The sequence below is a fragment of the Phaenicophaeus curvirostris genome, chromosome 5, assembly GCF_032191515.1.
Source record: "Phaenicophaeus curvirostris isolate KB17595 chromosome 5, BPBGC_Pcur_1.0, whole genome shotgun sequence".
In the NCBI taxonomy this organism is placed as follows: domain Eukaryota; kingdom Metazoa; phylum Chordata; class Aves; order Cuculiformes; family Cuculidae; genus Phaenicophaeus; species Phaenicophaeus curvirostris.
Window position 1 is genome coordinate 12,386,161 of NC_091396.1, and position 21,440 is coordinate 12,407,600.

The following is a 21,440-nucleotide window of genomic DNA, read 5'->3' on the forward strand; positions in this document are numbered from 1 at the left end:
AAACCATGAGTGAAATGAAATAATTTTATGTTTTAAATTTGTATAAATGTGTTTCGTGTATGTGTGTGTGTGTCCATGAATCATAGAATCATAGAATCACCAGGTTGGAAGAGACCCACCGGATCATCGAGTCCAGCCATTCCTGCCAATCTCTAAACCATGCCCCTCAGTACCTCACCCACCTGCACCTTAAACACCTGCAGGGAAGGCGAGTCAACCACCTCCCTGGGCAGACCGTTCCATTGCCTAATGACCCTTTCAGTGAAGAATTTTTATCTTATGTCGAGCCTGGACCTCCCCTGGCGGAGCTTGAGGCCATTCTCTCTTGTCCTGTCCCCTGTCAGTTGAAGTTGGTTTAGTCAGAGAGAAAACAAGGAAAGAAATTAAGAATAAGTTTGTAATTGCTTAATCAAAGTATTTTTGTATTTAGTAAACTGTCTGACTTAGATGTAACATTACATTAGTATTTTTTTGCATGTGATTTGGATTTCGAAATAAAATTTATGTGTTCTTGAAATTGTTATCTACCAGATAAAAGTTTAAAAGTTAAACTGTTCTAGAATCTAAATGAAATTGTGAAACTATACCTTTCAGTAAGATACATTGAAGTGCATTACATTAAATACTTGGAAAAACATAGTAGTTGTCATTTTGGATCAGGAAGAAAACACATCCTGCATAGAATTTTGCCTATGTGGGTGGCTAGGAGTGAATGTGTAGTGAAAACAGGAATACAGAATAATATCTCCCAGAGTGGTCCCTCTTCTGCAGTCCAAGGACCAACTGAGCCAAATATGCTTGGTGCTTATTTAGTAACCTCCATGAATTTCATGACCTGGTATACATTTTTATTACTACTACTCTGTAGCAGAAGACTTCCACCAGTTAAATAACCATTGCATGAAGAGCTACTACTATTTGCATTGAACATGTTTCAGTTAGTATCTGATGGTGGTTGTTTTTGTTGTTCTTCCTTAAGACTGCAAATGACCAGTTTACTTTGGATTTGGTGTTTTGGGTATCGGTCTGTTGTTCAGGTGCCTGGTTTCTACGTGAGATTATTGGTGTCAGCAGTAAAGAAGAGAAAGAGTAAAAATAATCAGTAAGAAAAAGACCCGAACCAAAAGACTTTCTATGAGTTTTGCTACCAGTCTGATTGGTTGAGCTTTTGTCATGTTTCATGCAGTGTTGCTGCTTCTGTTTTGGCAAGCCAGCACGCAAAATAGCTCCAGTGAAATTTCTCTCTTGCACTCCTTTAATAGTAAGCACGGAAACTAAACACCCACACTACTCTCGGCCATGCAAGATATAACCTGAAACTTGGAATTTTCAACTCTGAGTAATTTTTTGGAATCTAAAGCAAACAAAATGCGTATGGCAGAACATGTAGCAGGGCTACTTCATACTCACACTTGTACCTGCTTAAGGTTTACTGAGCAGTGCATGCTGTATACTGAAGAAAGCAGCATACTTTGGTGAAGTATGGAAATGGTATCAATCCTATGTTGTTAAGCTAAGCCTGTGCACTACTATATGCTTTCATAGATTTGCAGGTTCATTATATTCCCTTTAATGTCTCCCTAGATAGACTGGTATCGGCACTGAACTGGGAGTGCTGAGTGGCTGCTCATCACTTGCTCCATCAGAATGTAAATAATTTTTACGGTACCCTCTGTGTGGCCTGTTAAGAAAACATCTAACGTACATTTCACTTTTAAGAAACTTTTTGGTTGATCTACACCTGTTTATTTGAGGAATGTATGCCATATTTTATTATTAAAATTATTCTCTATTTAATATTTGAAATTTTTGTAATGCCATGCTTTCAAACTCTTATCTCATTACAGTGTACTTGATAAACCACTGCAAACTGTACCCGGTTGTTCTTGCACATTTCTGAAGATGTAGAGGGTTTTGTTAAATAAAAATTACATCAATTTAAAGCAGAACAATACCTTATTAAATAATATGTCTATTGATCCCGCAAGTATTTGATTTTAACTGCATCTATTAAATATATTAAAACTTTTTCTAGACTATGTATCTGGGACATCATGCTTGACCTGTTGGTAGGTAATTCCAGTTGTCAGTTGCCTTGCTTGTTAAAAAATGCTTGCATAATTAGTAGGAATTTGTCTAGGTTGGACTTAATGCCAAATTACATCGCTTGACTAAACTGAGGAACAAATTGTTCTCAGAAAACAAGCAAATAAATAAATAGCAGAGTGATGATGGACAGTTCATTTTTTCTAAACTATTGGTTATCAGTCAGGGAAGTAATGACTTCAAAAAAAAAATTGGTCATGTGAACTCCTGTTATTTTGTGAGGGTTTTTTTCAGATACTTGCACAAATACATTTATTAATTCAGCTGCTTGTATTGACCAAGTTCATAAACTATAAAATGATGCTGTTAATTCAGTTAGTTGGTTGTTGTACATTCCAGTTTAAAGGCAAACAGCTGGAACTCAAGCACTCATTCTCTCTCTAGTTCTGTATTCTGATTAATGTAAGAACCTGTGAAACATTACTATGATCTGCCTGGAATTGTATGTATGTATTTTTAATGTATATTTGGGTGTTTACATTTGATAAAATACATTTAAAAATTTGAGTTTGAGAACATATTAGTTTACTTTAAATGTACAGGACAATTTATTTTTTTTTATATTCTCTTAAGAGGCCACTTTACAGCTATAGCAAACAAGTTGAGCAAAATGAATTGCACCATATGTCCTTCAAAAGAAGTTTCACCATTTTCTGAGTTTGTTTATTATGTATTATTTGTGAAGGAAAAGAGAGTAAAAAAAAAAAGGCAGACAAGTTAACAAACCAGAAACCCTGCTGTAAAACCAGAAAAGATGCTCCTATTTAAATTTATGATATATTCTCAACCATGTTCTACTTACACAAAAAAAAATGCATTTTTAGAATATTAAGAATTTAGTTCTGTATGTAATTTTAAAACTGGTTATCTAGATTTTTTTCTGTACTTTTTTGGTCTAAGGGTTACAGTTTGGTGAGGCTGTTTCTCTAAGAGATGCAGTGGGGGTAAGAAGAAAAAAAAAAAAACCCAGAAAAGAGGAAAAAACCCCCAAAGAGACTCCTTTATACCTTCCATGTTTAAGATGCCCAGATTGTCACGATCATATGTATGTGAACAAGGAACCCGCTGAAGGAAGATTTCTGCAAAGACGGGTGATATTGTGGATAAGAGGGTCTATATGAACGTCATAATAATTGTAGTTATTTGATAGATTTTGTGGACAAACTGCCATATGGACTGGAGTCAGCAGTCATTTGCAGATCCCTGAACTAAATAAACCAAGATGAGATGCAGAAGAAAAGAGGAGTCTGGGTTTGTCAGGCAGGGAACTGGATCCTGGTGGGCCTCAGTCAAACACCGGTATAACTACTGGGGACCATGTATTTTAAGTATAGTGAAGTTGTGTACAATCGCAGGTCATCATACAGTTCCTTTCATTAATACAGTTAGATCAGTCTCTATTACTCATTCCTTAGCCTACTGAAGAGGTTTTTATTAATCTGATATTAAAAAAAAAAATCATTCATTTCCAGTCTAAAGGCAGAGATATTTCAGCATCAGCTTTTAAATGTATGTCGAGCATCTGGAACAGCAGTTTGCTCTCTAGTGGTACATTTTTCTCATCTCAGCTGTTTTCAAAGTCTGCCTGTATATAGAAATGAAGAGAAAGAAATAGTAAAAAAAACTCTTTTGAAATTTAATTGCAAATAAGAAAATTCTAAATCTGCTGTACTGTAGTCTGAAGGGCTGTTAGCCAGCAATCTAAATCAGAGATATCACAGAAGCCCCATAGTGGTAGGCAAAGTATTGTTATCGTCTTCTTGCAACCAATGGAAGCACAAAGGAAACCACTAATAATCAACTAGATTTAAAAAAAAATAAAATAGAAGTATTATCTTACTTCTTATTTAACTAATTTAAACTCACTTTTCAGTTTTGGTATCCTTACCAAGGTTTTCCTTAACATCCAATTATTTTTGCTAAAGTTGTAAACTGGGTTATATATTTATCAAATAAAAAGCTACTGAAAAAAACACCAACAATCAACTCTTTTATTTGCTAGTTTTGATTGGAGGATTTTTTTTTCTTAGATTAGAAAGTTGATAAAGAACGATGAAATGTGCATGTGTCTGAGCAAAAGCATAATGAGAAACAATTAAGTTTGGGGTTTTACTGCTTTGTATTCGGTATTGCTACAGAATGCTTGTGCAGTTAATACTTTGCTTGAAAAGTAGGTTAAAAGTCATGCATTTGAAATGATTATCTACTTAGTCTCCTGACTCCTAATAATGTGCCTGCGTGCCTGTCAGAACGTTCAGCCATGGAAGAAATATGGCTTAGTCACGTTACATTTTTCCATAAATCTTTTATGAAGTGAGAGAGTGTTTTTATAGTGTAAATGATTTATCAGTTCAATACTGTGCTGCTATTGTGCCCGTAAATTTTAAATTAAATCTAATTATGAATTAATTCAAGACATGATCTGAAATTGAGTGGATTTTATGAAAACGGCTTGTAATAGAAACATCCTCCTTGTCTGTGCACCCTGAGTTTTCATTATCTTTGTACCATGTGAATGTAGAGAAGCTTGCATATTCCCTTGCCTTTAGAAGCGTGGAATATGTTTTAATTTCATTTTTCCTAATGTTGTCATGGTCCACAGTTTCAGATAGCCAGAATCTGTTGCATTTATGCCTAGAATTCATAATTACTCTTTAGCACAGTTGGTACGATAAACTTTTGTTGATTATATGTTTAGTGGTTTATAACCACTAGACTATAATTTAAAAATTCCTCTTGCATTTTTAGGGATAGGAGGAGGGAACTGTAATTAAGATTTGTGAATCAAAATTTTAACCAAAAAGTGAGATGCAAACTAGACTAGGTATGTACATTTGCCTATGTACTGGTTGTTGTTTAGGTGGGGATTAACATACAGAGCCAAGTATACGACCATATGTGTACATACATTGCTGTGCCAATTGTTTTTACTTTGGCATGAAAATATTATACATATATTTTAATTAAAATAGCTTGGTTAATACAAACCTAAGTACTCTCTCTTGCAAACCATTTCTACCTGAATGCCGAATTGTGTTTTAGCTAGGAGGCTGCCTTCAGGTCAGGGAGTTCCTGAGCCACAGGTTGTTGGAGATGAAGAGGTTGCACTGGAGGAACAGCCACCCTTGACTTTGCCTTCTGTTCAGGGGGCCCTTAGTACCAAGATAGGGTACTAAGCTATAGATGAATCTTTTGCCTGACTCAGTATAATGATGTTTATGCTGTCTTTATGCCCTGAAGAACCACCGTGGCAGTTTTCTAGGAACACCAGAGTCTCGTTCAGTTTGTGTGTGTATATATATATGTGTATATATATATATAGTATTTGTATATATAAATACTAAAATATTTTACGGCATTTGTCTCTCCTCTGGTATACATGTGGAATTACACACCCTTTTCTGTCTATATAGTGGAGCAAGTAGAGAGCACCAAGGTGCATGTGCACACACGTACCTCTGCATCTTATTCTTTAGCTGGGAGCATATGAGAAGTGCTTTAACATAGATCAACACACTTGAGTGTCCAAGGGACACACACCTGTGTTCAGGACAGAAGCCCGAAAAGCCAGCTCTGACTTCATGATAGAAGAGCAGTGGGCAAAGGCTGAAATGTAGACACCTTCACCAGTGGGTCAGGTTGGGAAGTAGCTCTTAATTACCCTACAGCTGTCGGTGGGGCTTCTAGCTGCTCCCCAGCTACTGGAACTTTTCAGTTTGGTTGTAGAACTGAGGACAGCGTTTATATAATAAATTCAAGCCTTGGTGTGGTGGAAAAAATGATTAAGCGGTTCACAGATGATGTTGATTGCTGCCTGACAGCTGATGTCTTCAGCTGCCACCATTTGCCTCTAACCAGGGACATGAAACTGAACAGGATGGGACTGTTGTTAAGTATTTTGTTTCAGCAGAAAGTTATTTGCATTAATTAAAACAACAATTCCTTCTGAAGGTACTTGTTCCATTTTCTACTAGAGGAACAGTTATGCTGTAGGAAAGTGATCTCCATACTTTTTTGATCTTGAACCCCATTAGTAAAATTTCCACATGAAGCTTATTGTAACTAAACATTTTTCATAATTAAAAGCATTTATTAAGTCAACTTTTTAAGTACTTCTAATATCATTTCTTTAACTTCTTTTATTTGGATTCGTGCGTTTACTTGGAGAAATCATACTTGCTGAATTGAGGTTGTAAAATAAAGCTCATGAACTCACAGCGTTCCTGGCATTTAAGAGGACTTCTATCAAGTTTCTTCCATTTAATAAAAAAACTATATTGGATTTTTTTAAAGGAAACTGAAAATGATGACTAGTAACATGACAGAAATAGAAGGCAGGTATTTCATGTTGTCTCACAGAAAAGGAAATAATTTTTCTCTTATTCCCAATTAAGGTAATACAGTGATTTTTGGTTAGAAGAATGTTTGGTCAGAATAAAATAGAAATTTGGTGGGTGGTGTGAGGGTGGAGAGGATTACATGCAAAAATTGGAAAGCACGGACTTTCTGTCATTTGAAAACTTAATCAGTTAATTTGTCAAAGAATGTGTGGAATTTTAGAAATGGAAGTATTTAGTGACATCTTTCGTTTTGGCCATGAGTAATAATGAAATATGTGTGATTGAATAGTAAGCACTGGCATGGAGGTTATAGCAACTTGCACAATACTGTGAGTAACTGCAAGTTTATCTGCGTTGTACCTTTCTCCTTTTCTTGACCAGAAACTTAGTGATTCAGAAGTTTAAGAGATTTTTTTGAAAAATTTGAACCAGTGTTCTTGTGAAGAAATTCCCTTAGGTTCCAGATTCACTGGGTGAGGCTGGACATGACTCAATAGATAATTTTAACTGTAACATCAGTGGAAATTCTATAAGAAATTGAATTACAGTTATTGTATATATACAATCAAATTCTTTTGTGAAATATGTTATTTCTGTATTCGGAGTATGGTTGATTGTAAGTCAGCTAACACTTTGATGTGAAAGGATCCTGTTCTGTAATCTACTTCACCATCCAAAATGTGAAACAGGGAGCATTCAGTATGAAATACTGTCCTGTTAAACTGCTGTCTCAGAGGTCTTTATTTTAGATACATCAATGCATGTATTCTCAGGTGAATTTTAACAAGTGTAACTACATCTGGCAGCTTTTACAAAGTTCAGGCGACCACTGGAATGTGCTCCTGTTAGTTGGCTTTGTTACTGGTTTCAAATAATGCATTCATTTTCTTTTCTAAAGTTCTGAGAAATGTTACTCTTTATGTAAGAACGCTAACATTTTATTTGGAAATTTCTTACTGCTTATTGATTGAAGTGTTTCTGTTTTCAAGGGAACAAAAGAAATTGAAGGTGAAGAGGAGTCTGGTTTAATTCCACCTGCAGAAGTATTTGCTCCTAAAAGTCTGGTGTTGGTATCCAGACTAGATTATCCAGAGATTTTCAGGGTAAAGAACTTGAAATTTATATTGATAATATATGTCAGCGTATGGTTTTAATGAGTAGCAGTGACAGTACTTTTGATTTAAAACAGGATTGATTTGGGAATTTAAAAGCGAAAGTAGGCTTAGAATGAACTAGATAAAATTTAATGTCTGTGACAGTAAATAGCCCCTATAGGTTGAAGCAGTGTATTTTTACCCTCTGAGCAGTTTTAAATCTGCATAGAAGATGAGGTAGAGATTTTTCTGGGCTCAGTTTACTGTATAATGAAGGGAATTATTAGGACAAAATCAGACTTGCTCAGATAAAACCAACACATTTGCAATATTTCATTAAATATATAATGGTAAATTAATAGTGAAATCCTAATTTTCCTTCATATGTAGGGCAAAATTTCAGACCCTCTTCCAGATCAAATTAAGATGCAAGACAGAGATTTAGGATCTTGGATTACTTTTAGCTGATGAAATATCGCTGATCTGAGATAAATGAAAAGCCTACATTTTTATTAAGCTAATACGTATTAAGAGAAACAAAATATTTCAGATAAAGGGAGGAAATCATTCAACAGTTAAGTTTTAATTAGACATTAAGAATGACTGTTCAGAGATGAGAAGTCCATGTAGCCCAATATTTTGTCTCTAATAGAGGCCCTTAGCAAATGAAAGCAAAGTTTGTAAGGGTAGGGCAGACTTGAGAAGTAATTCCACAAAATACTTTCCTAATTCAGCGTGAATTACGGTTAAATGACATCCTGAACCAGAGGTGCCAGTTGTAAGTGTTTTCGTATTATTTGTCCGGTTTCTTAATGTTCAGATTTTACAACAACCCGTGGCAAGGGGTTTCACAGCTTAACTATGTGTTATATGAAAAGTTACTGATGGAATTATTTCTAAGAAAAGAATTCCTGAAATATTCACTGAACTATTGCAATTAGAGCAGTAAAAGCCTCCAAAATGATGCTGCAGAACAAAAAGCTTCTTAGAACATGATGTTATATCATCTTACATTAAATTACAGATAAAAATGATAAAGCTATATCTGTGATTTCTCAATCAAAACTGAATCTATTAAAAAAAAACCGGAAATGCTGAAGTGTTAATGTACTGTTCATTGTAAAATAGGTTTATATTGAAATAATTAAAGAATATAAGTTAAATAATGTATAGAATTGTTAATCCTTGATGCTAATTTTAGAAATGAGCCTCGAAAGCTCATTGATTCATCAGTGTTTTACTCTGGAAACCAGTCAGGCTTAGGTCCCTAGAATTCACAGATGAAGCTATGTTCATTAAATAACTTTAAAAATAACTTGCGTAAAGCACTTTTTTGTATAATGGACAAAGCATTAACTATTATTATTACTGAACATTTATTTTTTAAAAAGACACTATATCTACATCTGCCAGCACATCCTTCACTTCTAAGTAGACAAGCTATATTTTTAAAAGGAATGATTGCTTCTATAGCAAATTGCTTAGTCCTCAGTTGGGAAGAAAGTACTCCGCTACATTAATAACTATCAAGACACACTTATTTTTTAAAAAATATATGCATAGATCTTCAAGTAATTTGACATCTGCCCTCCCTGTATAGCAGTCTAATATATTTCGTCTATCTTTCTAGGCTTGCCTTGGCCTGATCTATACTGTGTATGTGGACAGCCTGAACGTGTCATTGGAGACTCTCATTGCAAATCTGTGTTCATGCCTTGTCCCTGCTTCTGGCGGGTCTCAGGTAAACGGGAAAAAAGGGTATTTTTCCAGTTAATTTAATTTATGAAGAAAACAAAAAATAAATTCTTGAAATATTTTTGAAGGAAAAAAAGATCACAGTTCAGCTGAGTGCTTTCCCTGTGGCCCGTGAGTGCTTTCCCTGTGGCCTGTCTTCTAAAGACAGCAAAAATTCCATTCCAAGATAAGGTCAGAGGGTTAATTTTGTCACTGAGTTGCCTTCTTACAAGGCACAGTAACAAATCAAACAGTTTGTGTAAGTTTAGTTTTTCATAATAACTTGTGTTCAGGAATATTTCTGCTTGCTAAAGATTTGTTTTTAAAAGACGCCTTTTTTTTGCCATTTTTTAACACGTCCTTCACTTTAGTTCAATTACCTGTGTCTTTTCCTTGATGCAGTTCAGGATTCCACTGGTCTTTACTTTGGTAACTCTTTTAAATTTCTAGTATAATAATATTTTTAAAAAAATGCTAACAAACCAACTTGGACATGGTTTTCTTGATGGAATTGAATATTCCAGGTAGCCTATGCATTCAAAAATAAGAAGAAAGTTTTGCAGCAAATAGACTTCTCTCTGCTTTATATCTATGCTTTTGGTGAGAAGAAAGTCAGGTTTATTTGTCAATTCACTTTAAATAAATTATTCCTATACATTTGTGGATTTCTGACAAGACGGTTTGGTCTTATTTGCTTGGCCTTCACTTTATGCTGTGAGACTACAGGAAAATTGTAATCCTTATCATTAAATGCACCAGGAAACCAAGTATGCAAGTGGCAATATTTTAAAGTTAGTTTCTCAAACTTCCCACCCAACCTATTCCACCTCCTTTAAATCCTTGAAATCCCTGGTTCTTTTCTGTGTTTCCCGTAACCCTGAGTGCTTTGGAATTTCTGTTAATGCTGTAAGTGACAAAATGTCCTCTCAGCTTAGTCAAGGTCTGACTTATTGCTCTCCAGGCAAACACATCTCTGTGTGTTTTCATCCCAAGCCTTTTGGTTTGTAATGGGAGTAATTAATTTCTATGTTTTTATCAAAAATCCTCTTTTCTATTGGTATTTGAACCTCATATTACAAGTTCTGGTGATCCACTTCAACTTCTGGCTCCTGTTCTTACCTTTTTGTTGGTTTGTTTGCCTTCTTTTTTTTTCTCTATCCATAAATCTAGCTTTCTGCAATGGTAGAAAAGGGAGGAAAAGTCATGCTCCTCTGGCTATTCTCCCTCTCTCTTTCTTTAACTAAAGTATTCTTTCATTTCAAACTTAATTTTGCTAGTCTCAAACTATCATTTCCATGAGAAATTAAGTTCTTATCTTTTCTTTCCTCAGCTTCATGCTTCCAGGGCTAAATCTGAATTATGTATATTAGCATGGAAACCTTCTTCTGAGTCTTTGAGGAGCCTCCCAGGTTATTAATGTGTCTGCTGTTGAAATAATGAACTGCAAAATTAGTTCTTGACCTTCATCCAGGTCTGCTGCTGAAATGCCAAGAAGAGCGTCTCTGACGTGCTTGGCTTTACGGTGAAACGTTTTGGTTTCAGACATCTGCTGTGCGGCAACTAGGTTGCCACCTTCACACATTCAGCAGCTTTCCTAGCATAAAGAGTGAAGTTGTATCACACTTCCTGCTTGTACAGAAAAGCCCCCCACCCCATGGTAGTTAGAGGTTAGAGGTAATCACTTCAAATCACCCACTGCTTGAATGTCATGTGATTTTCTCAAAGAAGAAAGCAAATTGTTTTGCAGTTACAGTGGATTTTGGGTTGTGATACACAAGTATCAGAAAGCAGAAGTTAGCCTTTCACTCCCATTTCCTGCCTCCCTCAATGGAGGGTATGTTCTTGTGCTGGAAAGGTAACCAAAGTTTTAATTGTCCTTTGATATGCAGAGCAGGAACATAGGAGTAGCAGAAGTGTCCTCTTCAATACCCGTATGTCACAAGTATGTTCATGATTTTAATGGATTTAAAACTTTTTTTTTCTGGAATTTTTAATGTGTTATTAAAAATTTAATATCAGATGCCTAGAAAGCCATAACTATTTAACTAATTAAATGGAAATGCAAGGAAGGCACTGTTGTGGTATACATTCAACGAGACGTATCATTGTCCTCAAATTCTAGTTCATATCTCTTGGTAAATTCAATGTTCTTACTGACTTTAAACTTCTGTATACAAAATAAATAATTTTTACCAGCTGAATCACTTATCTGTATAACAACAGCTTGTTTATTCCATAGAAATTAAATTTATACTGAACAATATTCTTTTACAGAAATTATTTTCTTTGGGAGCTGGGGACCGGCAGCTGATACAGACTCCTCTGCATGATAGCCTTCCTGTTACAGGCACGAGTGTGGCTCTTCTCTTTCAGCAACTGGGTACGTTTACGTCTCCTTTGAAAGAAAAAAAAATATTTTTTAATTGTAGAATGAGGTATTTTCTGTTCTCATTTGGCTGAAATCATGAGCCAAGAAAGCTACATGGTAAAAATTAATTTCTTTTGAATGAAAGAGTGACTAATAGTGCTTTAATCCCCCAATCAGACATTCATATAAACTTTCTGTACATCCTGCCCGTGGTAAGTTGTTTCCAATATTATCTAATTATCTGTAAGTGGACTATGAGCAGAAGTTAGCTTGGCCTCTGTTTAATTACAACAACATTCATGTAAAAAGATTGCTCACCAGGGAGGTCAATAATAAAACTAGTGCAACCAAAAAGGTCAGTAGAGAAGATACTGTGAGCTAGTAGTGGTAACTGTATGGAATTCATATTATTCTATTGTTATCTATTATTTCCTGTTTTTCAAGAAGATAACCTAACACAATCCTTATCAAGTACTATACTTGTTTGTCAAAATAACAAGGGTGTGTTACTGTTACCTGGGTACCCCAATACTAGTCTTCTATCTCTCATTAAATTTTAGTGCTCTGTTAGTCTTTCCCTTGGTTTGTGAAGTGACTTTGAAGCACAAACCTGTAGCAGCCACGGATAAGAGTGCAATTAATGATCTTTTCTCACCTTGTGAACCTCATGGTTAGTCTCAAGTAATCTTACGGTCCTGGGGTATGTGTTGCCATCCATTCTTCTCATAAATTGATAGTAAGAATGGATGTACACTGGAAAAGGAATAGTGAAGAGTCACAGGAAGCGGTGACAGATCCAATGAGTACAATGCCATCGACTACTGATGAGACTTAGTTGTATCCTTCCAAAAAGAATATTATTCCAAAAGGAATATTATTTTTTTGTTGGTCGCAGTTTAAGTTAAAAACCAACATGGCTAACATGGTATAGATACTACTTATCTTTACCACAGCCTCTGCAGTTTTTATATAGCTTATTACATCAAGATTCATTAAGATTACTCTGGACAAGCTGGATGTGATGGTTTAAACATGGATAGGCCTAGCAGCTTTTCCTCTTTTATGAAGATATGAAATGTATTGTGAGGTACCATGAGTACATTATGGGATACCATGTGGTATGGTATGTTCAGTAAGTAGAGTATGTAATACCTAAGCTGAGGCTGTTTATTTTGGGCAATTGTGGTGAATGCTGCTGTAAGTTCACAGCTCTTAAAATGTCAAAGTCGGCAAGACTGTTAGCTCCTGCTTGGATAGATTAGCTACCGTGTCTTATGACGCTTGGCTTTTGTATGGCAAATTGGGATTGTTGTGTTTTCTCACTTGCTTATTGCTCACAATTCTGATTCGTGACACTTCAGCTGGCCTGAAGAAGAGACATACAGAAGAAAACATGTGATTATGAAACTTGACAAATCTTTGCTAAGAGAAGTTATATGTTTATGTCCTGTTGTCATGAAGAGATCATACAAGTTTGTAGGAAAAAAATTGTCTCAATGCCTGTTCTTTTTTGTTGTGGCATCATTTTCTTTTTCACAATGCTGTCAAAACTATTAGGAAGAGCTTCTGTTATGGTTTCATGTAGGTCCTCTTCCTGTCTCTCTACTATTCTTTGGTGTGATGAGGACAGTAGTTGTTGGTTGGGAACAGGCCTGAAATTAGTCAAGTAATCAGTAAATACGGTGACAGGCAGGTTTTTTTTTTTTAAGCAGCTACTTGAACCCTTTGCAAAAGAGACTTATTTTTCCCATCGCCCATATGACCACTGTGCCTCCCCCTCCCTGCCCCCAGCATGCTTCAGTTCCCCGCTGATGTCTCTTTCAAAGCTTTTGTATCTAGGATACCTTTGGATATAGCACAACAGTAGAATCGCCTTGTATCCTAAGGACATAAGTTAAAAAAATGTTTGCATTTTCACAGTGTACATCACTTTACAGAGTAGCACATAGTTCCTTTCACATGTAGGTCATGGGCTGTTGTGTTCTTCTTAAAACCAAGGTTTGTTAATGATGAATTTCTGTTTTAATTTAATGAAAAGAGTCTATTTGCAATGGTTGTTGAATATAAAAGAAGCATGAACAGCCTGTTTGAAATAAATTCTCATTTATTCTCAATTTTTACATAGTCTTAGGAAGTGTTAAAAGCAATGAGTCCAAAAGGATGTGGTAGAATATTAGCGCATCACTTTGAAAAAGCTTATTTTTCTAAGATAAAGCCTAATCCTTGCCTCTGGAGATCATGATTGAGCTTTTCAGGTTTTTGGGCTTTTAATGCCAGTGTTCACACTTGCTCTATTTCTCTCATTCCATTTGAACAGGAGATAAATGCATGTTTGCCTCTACCAGCCTGAGCAAAAGCATTCTGCTTCTCTTGGCCAGTGTGGTGTTGGTTACTCTAAAACAGCTGTTATTCCATCAAATACTTTTGTTTAGGACACAAATACTGACGAGGCTGTTTGTCAAGTAACGACATGTTCAGTTATTTCTCTTCTGGTACAGGTCACTTAATTCTATTTAACTTATTAGTGGAAAATTTAAGAGTAGCTAGAAAAATATTTGTGAAATGTATAAATCACCTTTTTAAAAATAGCTCTTTTTTTGAGGAAGATGGGCGGTAAGACCACTATGAATAGATACAAAAGTAATTTCAACATTTATTTTGAGAAATATTGTGCAATAATAGTCTCGTCATGCTTTTTCTACTTGGCAGGATAATTCTTTGTCAGTGGATGACCCTCCCTGTATTACCAAGTTCACAGCGTATCTGGAAATAGACCTTATTTTTACTCAGGCGTTTAACTACAGTTGGGAAAAACATCCCCAAAGGTTTTAAGCTTAATAATAAGGAACAGCAGTATTTGACATCTTAAATCATACATTCTTAAAAAATCAATTTATGGGAATAACATGACAAAAGCCAGGCTTATAGGTGGATCACTACCCGTAAAAATGATTTAATCAACAAGTATTAGCTGGAAAAAGAGTAATCCTCAAGTTGCTTTTAAAAATTATGTGTGCTAATGACAAGACTTCAAATGTTTTTGTATTCCTCATTGTCTCATAGTAAGATGGTAGGTGTCTATAAAAGCTTCAAAGACAGGCTCGAGGGAGATTTTGATTGTATTTCTCTTCTCTTTCACTTTATTAACAGTACATTCCTGTGTTTCTGCCTTAAGCTCTTTTCATTTCTGCAAACTCCAACCATATTTGCCTTCGCCATTCTCCTGGCAGTATGGTTGCTGAGCACTGCTATATTCAGTCATTTGTTTCCGAGACACACACTTCCATCTCCCCTGAAAGAAAGTTTTTTCCAATGAACCTGAGACACAGTATTAATTAGGGACCTGAGTAACAAAATAAGAAACTAAGATTTAACCAGAACTTTTAATTTTTGTGTGTTTCAAAGACTGGTAAACTGAATTGCACTGCTAACCTGAGTAGAACGATTATAAAAAAAATATATTTTTGAAGAACTACTATTCCTCCCTACTTTCTGAACACAAGCACAAGGCAAAAGAGTTTTTTTCTTCCTTTCCTTCTTGTTTAGTGTCTTATCTGGGCTGTTTTCCTATCACTGATTTCCTCTGTTCCATTTCAGTTGTCTGCAACTTTTTCCTCCTCATATTTTTTATTCACCACTCGAGTATTTTTATTAGAACTCAAACTGACTTTCAGTGTTACAAAGTAATTTTTTAAGTGACAAAATCCGAAACTTTGAAATAAATTCTACTTTGAATTTTCTGGATGAAGACAGAGGGTAAGGGTGCTTTTGAATTCAAGGCCATGTAGAAAAGCTACTAAATAGATGGAATGGGTTGAAGATGAATGGCAGTGCTGGGCTGAGCATTAGCAAGTTTGTCTTTAATTTGTCCCAACTATAACATAATTTATGTGAAAGTGTTAAACATCATATTTTGTTCATTATCCCTCAGCCTTTTTACTTCTCTTAAAATATTTCGCATCTTGAAATTATGTGTACACCATTAGGCAGTGTATGAAGCCCTAAAACAAGTAATTTAAAAATATTTATGAAGACTGTAGTGTCGTTAATTATCAGTAATTCCAGATGTCAGAAGTGACTGATTGATTAAACTTCTATGGATTGTTACATTTGCAAAAAATATAAATACTAGGACAGGTGTGTTTGATGGTGCTTGCACATTCCTGCCTTTCTTTTGCACCAGAGTCAATACTTCTCTGATGCTGTAGAGATCTGCTTATAAACAAAGAAACAAATACTACAAAGGAAACAAACAGAAAGTGAATAATTTTCCAGGTGTTTCCCTGGTGGGATACTGACAGTGATGATTGGTTTAAACAGACATGAAGCTGGAACCTGTTTCTGTTATACAGTGATAAATCCATTCATAAAAAAATGATGGGATCATATATTAACTATCATTACCTGTTTATTATTTTTTGGGGTGGACTATCACAGTGCACAGAAGGAAGAGAAATGCTGCATTTCCTCATTTATTGGTCTTTTAATTTGTTAGAAATTAATGAATAACGATATGTTTTAAAAAATATTTTAGTTTTGATAATGAATCTACTAGAATTGGTTTGTGTATCTAAAAATTTGTTTGGGGGGTGCAGGAAAGATCTTAGTTAATTACAACAGCATTATTTCAGTTATTTTTTTGATGAAGGTTTGCTGCTCCATCTCTGGGAGTAGATATTTTTACAGAGGGATTTTAAACTGACAAACTCACACTTTACAATTTTGGTTAACACATTAAAAAACTCATTTTTTTTAAATGGTCCTGTAGTTGTGCCAATATCATTCAGCGTACATTTTGCTCTTGGAAGACCTGGAATCTCTGGTTAGGCTGATAGATCAGCAGGCTCTGTCCTTGGTTCTTATAAATATCTCCTTTGAATGCTGATGTCAGGGCCCTGAGCACATCAGCAGCGCTCCAAAGCCCTCCTGCAGGGTTGAGTTGCTTGTGCTCAAGGTCAGTGTTGATGCAGCCCAGCTGTGCAACCTTGGTTCAGACTGTTGAGGAAAGAGCTATGTGAAACAATGGAGAAGGAGGGGCTTCTTGATCTCTTCACTTTGATGCTGCACTTTAAACTCAGGCCATGCCCTTAGTCCTTGCCTGAGCCATGTTGCAGCAATGCTTGTGCCTGACAACGTACCACTCTGACCCAAATCCTCACCCACGGACTGGACACCCTGGCTTGATCTTAGACCTTCTTCCTGACCGTGGACTTGGCTAGTGGTCGCTGTGACTCACCTGCCAGCCTTCACTGAACCTGACCCTGCGATGCTGACTTGACCTCAGACCTTACTCATCACCGTGACCTTGGCTGGCTATCTCAACTTTTGGCTGTACCTAGCTACTGTCAGGAGACCTACCCAACTCATTTTGACCTGGGTACTGGTGGGACTCCACCACTTCTTAGTGAGTGCGCTGCCCTTTCCCACCTTGTTTCCATACTTGACACCTGCCTTGCCTTCTGTTATAAAGCAGCGTGCTATTGCCATTGCCAGTCCCTGGCAGCTGGTGGTTCTTAAATTTTCACTGTTTACCTTCCAAAAGTCTTGAAAAAGTCCATATTTTCATTATTAGTTCTTCACAATAAGCTTTGATCCCTTTAATACTAAAAATCAAACTTTGCAAGTCCTGTACGAAATGTCCTTGTGCACCCTTACCTGCCTGGTATAGTTTGATCCTGAGAAAGCGATCTTCCTTGATCTTAAAATATGTGCACTGGTCAGACTTTCAGCATTCTGCAATAAAGCTGATTTCATCTGTTAACAACTTTTCCAACATTTTATTGCTTCCCAACACTATACTTCATAAATTTTGATGTGAGCGATAAACATCCCACAGTTCAGCAACTTTCTTCTTTCTGAGCTAGCATAAGCTACTTTGTGCCTTCTTCATAGTCCTTAACTTTTGCAGTTGATGGCTCTTTTAACTATTTAGAATGTGTGAGTCAAATAGAGGAATTGCATTCTGGACTACACAGCATTGTCCAAGAAAGAGCCGAATTGTATTAAAAGTATTTCGCTTCCTGTACTGTGAATGGGATGACTTGAATAGTTCTTCAGTTTCAGAAGAGGGTAGAGTTTAGCATACAATAACTCAATGACTTTAATTCAAAGGGTGTGTGTTGGCCACTGGCAGTGACAGTAGGAGTGACACTTGCTTCTAGTTTATTTTTCCGATAAAATAGGTATACTTGATCTGTGATTAAACACTGGGATAATTATTTCTAAAAAAGCATTTGTAAGGGACAGATCATAATATGTGTTTAGCTGTGAATTATTTCTCTTTATATTATTGTTAATAACTTAAAATAAATTTTACCTTTTTTCTTCCCAAGAATGATCAAACCCAGAAATTTCCTTTGTTACCCCAGTACACATCTAGATTGGACATTTATGGTGTGTGAACTTAACAGCAGTAACACTTGGCAGTCAGAATTGTTGTGAGGTTATCTATCCATACTAGTTTGCACTTAGGGAAAGCAAAGCTGGTTGTCTAGAATGATGTGGCAATCGCTCATTCGCAGAGGGGTTAGGTGTCTGAATTCCTTGGCTCTTACCATGATGGAGGAGCTTGGACAGAACTGTAAATGATTTAGGTTGGAATGGACCTCTGAAAATCAGAAGGTCCAATCCCATACTCCAAGTAGGCCCACTTCAGTGTTATGTTAGGTTGGTCGTGTAGACACAGATTGTGGAACAACCAATGCAAATTAATGTTTGAGAGTTTGAGTATTTCTTCAGACTGTGGGCAAAAATATGTGAGAAGCTTTTAGTTCATTGTGTGTAAGTGTAATATTTTGGCACATAGCTTAAATCTTTAACAGTCCACTTGGACATAAAGCTCAGTCCGTTGTTGTTCAGCTCTATCAAAAGACCTCTGAGTCTACAGCAATTTTTTAGCCTAATGCTTTGCTGAACAGGGCTACCCGTGGCTACCTATTAAAGTCTCTTTAACTTGACTTGATGTAGTGACACTCTTCATTTTATAGATTTGCACTCTCATCTGATACATCTCAAATCATTGCTAAGGCAGATGGATCTTTTGTGGAAACCATGTCCAGAAAACAATAGGAAGTAGAGCTAGAACTTGCTAGTTTTATGATTAAGATCTTTTAGGTAATATTTGATATGTTATTCAACCAATGACTCTTTGTAATGACATTCTCTTTTTCATATAACTTCCATATAGATTTTATAAGATTATATAATAACATTAGAATATAATTAATGTTACCATGATTATTAGAAAATACCTACCTGATCCAAAAGGGGAAAACTGAATTATGATGGTCCTCAAATTAGTTAATTTTGTGATAGCTAATTCTAAAACTGACAATACTTTACAGGACATGCTGTACTTTACATTTTTACCCTGAATGAAAGTAGAAATTGTTCTATGTTATGTTAGTTATTTCTGCTGGATCTTACCCTTTTAATTTGTCCCATATCATAGACCTTGTGCATTACCACTTTCAGCTTCTTACATCAGTGTTGTTTAGAGAGAGGAGTTTTTGTGTATACCCGCTTAAGCTACAGAAAATTATGAGCTTCAGGAACAAACTAATATAAAAGCTCATGAATCAATTTAAGCTGGAAGTTAAAAGATTATTCCTAACCACAGGAGGAGAAAAATAGTGAAACACCTTCAGTTCTGAGTAGTAACAAGTAGCGTCATTACATTTAAGGTAAAGCTTGATCAGTTTGGGATTAGCTGATACAGTCATGACGGTAGAAGTTTGGACTCTTTCACTTTTTATAGACCCATCAGTGCCATATTTCTAAATCCAGGATACATTAAGGCAGTCAGAATTTTTGCTTTTAACTATATTTGTTGACACTTTGAGGAATATTTTCTGTAATGTAATAGTTTCTCATTATTGTAATTGTGATTTAGGAGAGATATAATGTTCGGCCTGTCATGTAGTGTTCTTTATGCCAACAGATGACTATCGAATTACTGTATAAATGAGAGAAGACATTCCTGATAAATATATATGTGTATTTATATGGCTGGGAAATATTATGAAAGGGTCACTGCACAGTCAGCACGTGAGCTGGCTTCAGCTTGTTGACTAAGAAAATCCTAGTGTCTTCAACACAGAGAAAGAATGGTTTATATTTTAATACTTCATTATGTTCAGAAATAAGCTATGTTTGGCTAAACAATGAGAGATTTAATCTGTACAGCATATGACATGACCAAATGCAGCATTTTCAGTACAGCAATACCTATAATTACAAGTAATACCTATAACTAAGATCAGAGCATTGATGTGGGGCCTTTTCAACATCTCATGTTTGTTATGAGACTTCAGTGATATATACCAGAACTTTTTTACCTCTGTCAGGTTGTTTACAACCTTCTTACCCAACTCACTTAACTTCCTTTCCATGAGAGGTCACATATCCTGTAATGGGATCATATATTTGCTTTGTTGGAATTTAACAGCATGTATGATTTAATTAAATTAAGGCAGTTGTACTGAAGTAGATGGTCAGGAAACTTCTAAACCTTCTTTGCTTTTAATAGATTGCGTACCCTCCAGACTGTGGAACCTGGTACCACAAGTTTCTTGAGGGGATGCTGCTGGCTTATAGTGTAGTTTCGGTTTAAATCCCAATGACCAGTCAGCTGTGATTAGCTCTATAAACCAGCAAAAGAGAATTTACTGTTCAAACTTTCCAAGTAGATTTGTGTAGTCTGTCAAAGAACAAGTAGATTACCAAGGGATTTAATGTGGCATTTACTGGTAATGGGCTCTTACTGTTGCAACAGCAGAACAAAAAGAGAGTTCTTTTAGATGCTGTTGGAAATAAAGGGATATTGTGATAGTGAATTTTGTACAGGTTCTCTTCTGCAGTCCCATGGAACTGTACTTTGTGGATGGTTGCTGAGGCTTTATTTCCCCAGTATCTCAGGAGGTCAGGAATATCTCAGACAATTTCATGAAGAAGGAATTTCTAAAGATCACTAAACATTTTGCAGATCCATATGTAGTCTTTTAGGAAAATAAAATGACTTTTTTCACTTTTCATGTTTATGTATGTTTGCAATTTCCTTAATAGAATATTTGTGGATTTATGCTTCGTAAGTATCGACCAACAGTGGCTGGAGATATCTCTAGCAGAATATCCTGATCAGCTGCCTCTGTTCTTGTTGTCTTTGCATTTGTTTGATTCCATTAATATAATGCTTCAGTAGTTGTGTCCCTTGAGAAGGACTTTGTAGTCCTCAGACAGGAAACGGATATGTTTGCAGTTTCTTGTGCATCCTTGACCATTTTTCCTGTGTACAGTTCAGGAATGACAATACTCTTCTCATTCTTAGATATTTTCTTTCTAAGGATTATAGTGGTATTACTCTCGCTCAGCATTCTTCTGTTAAAGGACGTTTTTCTGCTTTAAATGAATTCAGTCAAATAATGAGTATCCATTTTCTCCATGAGGATTTAATTTGCGGTATTTCTACTAAGAATATCTTGCAATCCATTACACACAGCAGTCTTTCCCATATGTTATACTGTTCCTTTTCATATTGCAGCTACTCATAATTTTGTTAGTTTAGTTCTTTATTTTTCCTATCTGTTGGTGTTGTTCTTTGCTGTAAGTGAAATACTCGCTTTTAAAAGTTTATGTAAATAAATAAGCTATGTATTTATCTGAAATTAGTCATTGTAATTTGATTGAAATCTTTCCAGACTTGCTATTGTATATGTAGCTGCAAAGATGACAAAAAGTATCCATCAGCAGGTTAAAAAGGCACTGCCTGTTTTCATGTACTTCGTGTGTTGGTGAAAGTGA

The 21,440-nt window shown here is 35.8% G+C and overlaps 1 protein-coding gene across 5 annotated transcripts in view; it reads left to right on the forward strand.

Annotated features, from left to right (window-relative positions):
- SBF2 (SET binding factor 2) overlaps positions 1 to 21,440 on the forward strand; it is a 256,714-nt gene that overhangs the window by 114,979 nt on the left and 120,295 nt on the right. For all 5 annotated transcript variants that reach the window (XM_069857573.1, XM_069857575.1, XM_069857577.1 and 2 more), the window contains exons 4-6: positions 7,436 to 7,549; positions 9,171 to 9,281; positions 11,549 to 11,654. In XM_069857573.1, coding sequence (XP_069713674.1) covers positions 7,436 to 7,549; positions 9,171 to 9,281; positions 11,549 to 11,654 — 331 coding nt within the window. The remainder of the gene's footprint in view (positions 1 to 7,435; positions 7,550 to 9,170; positions 9,282 to 11,548; positions 11,655 to 21,440) is intronic.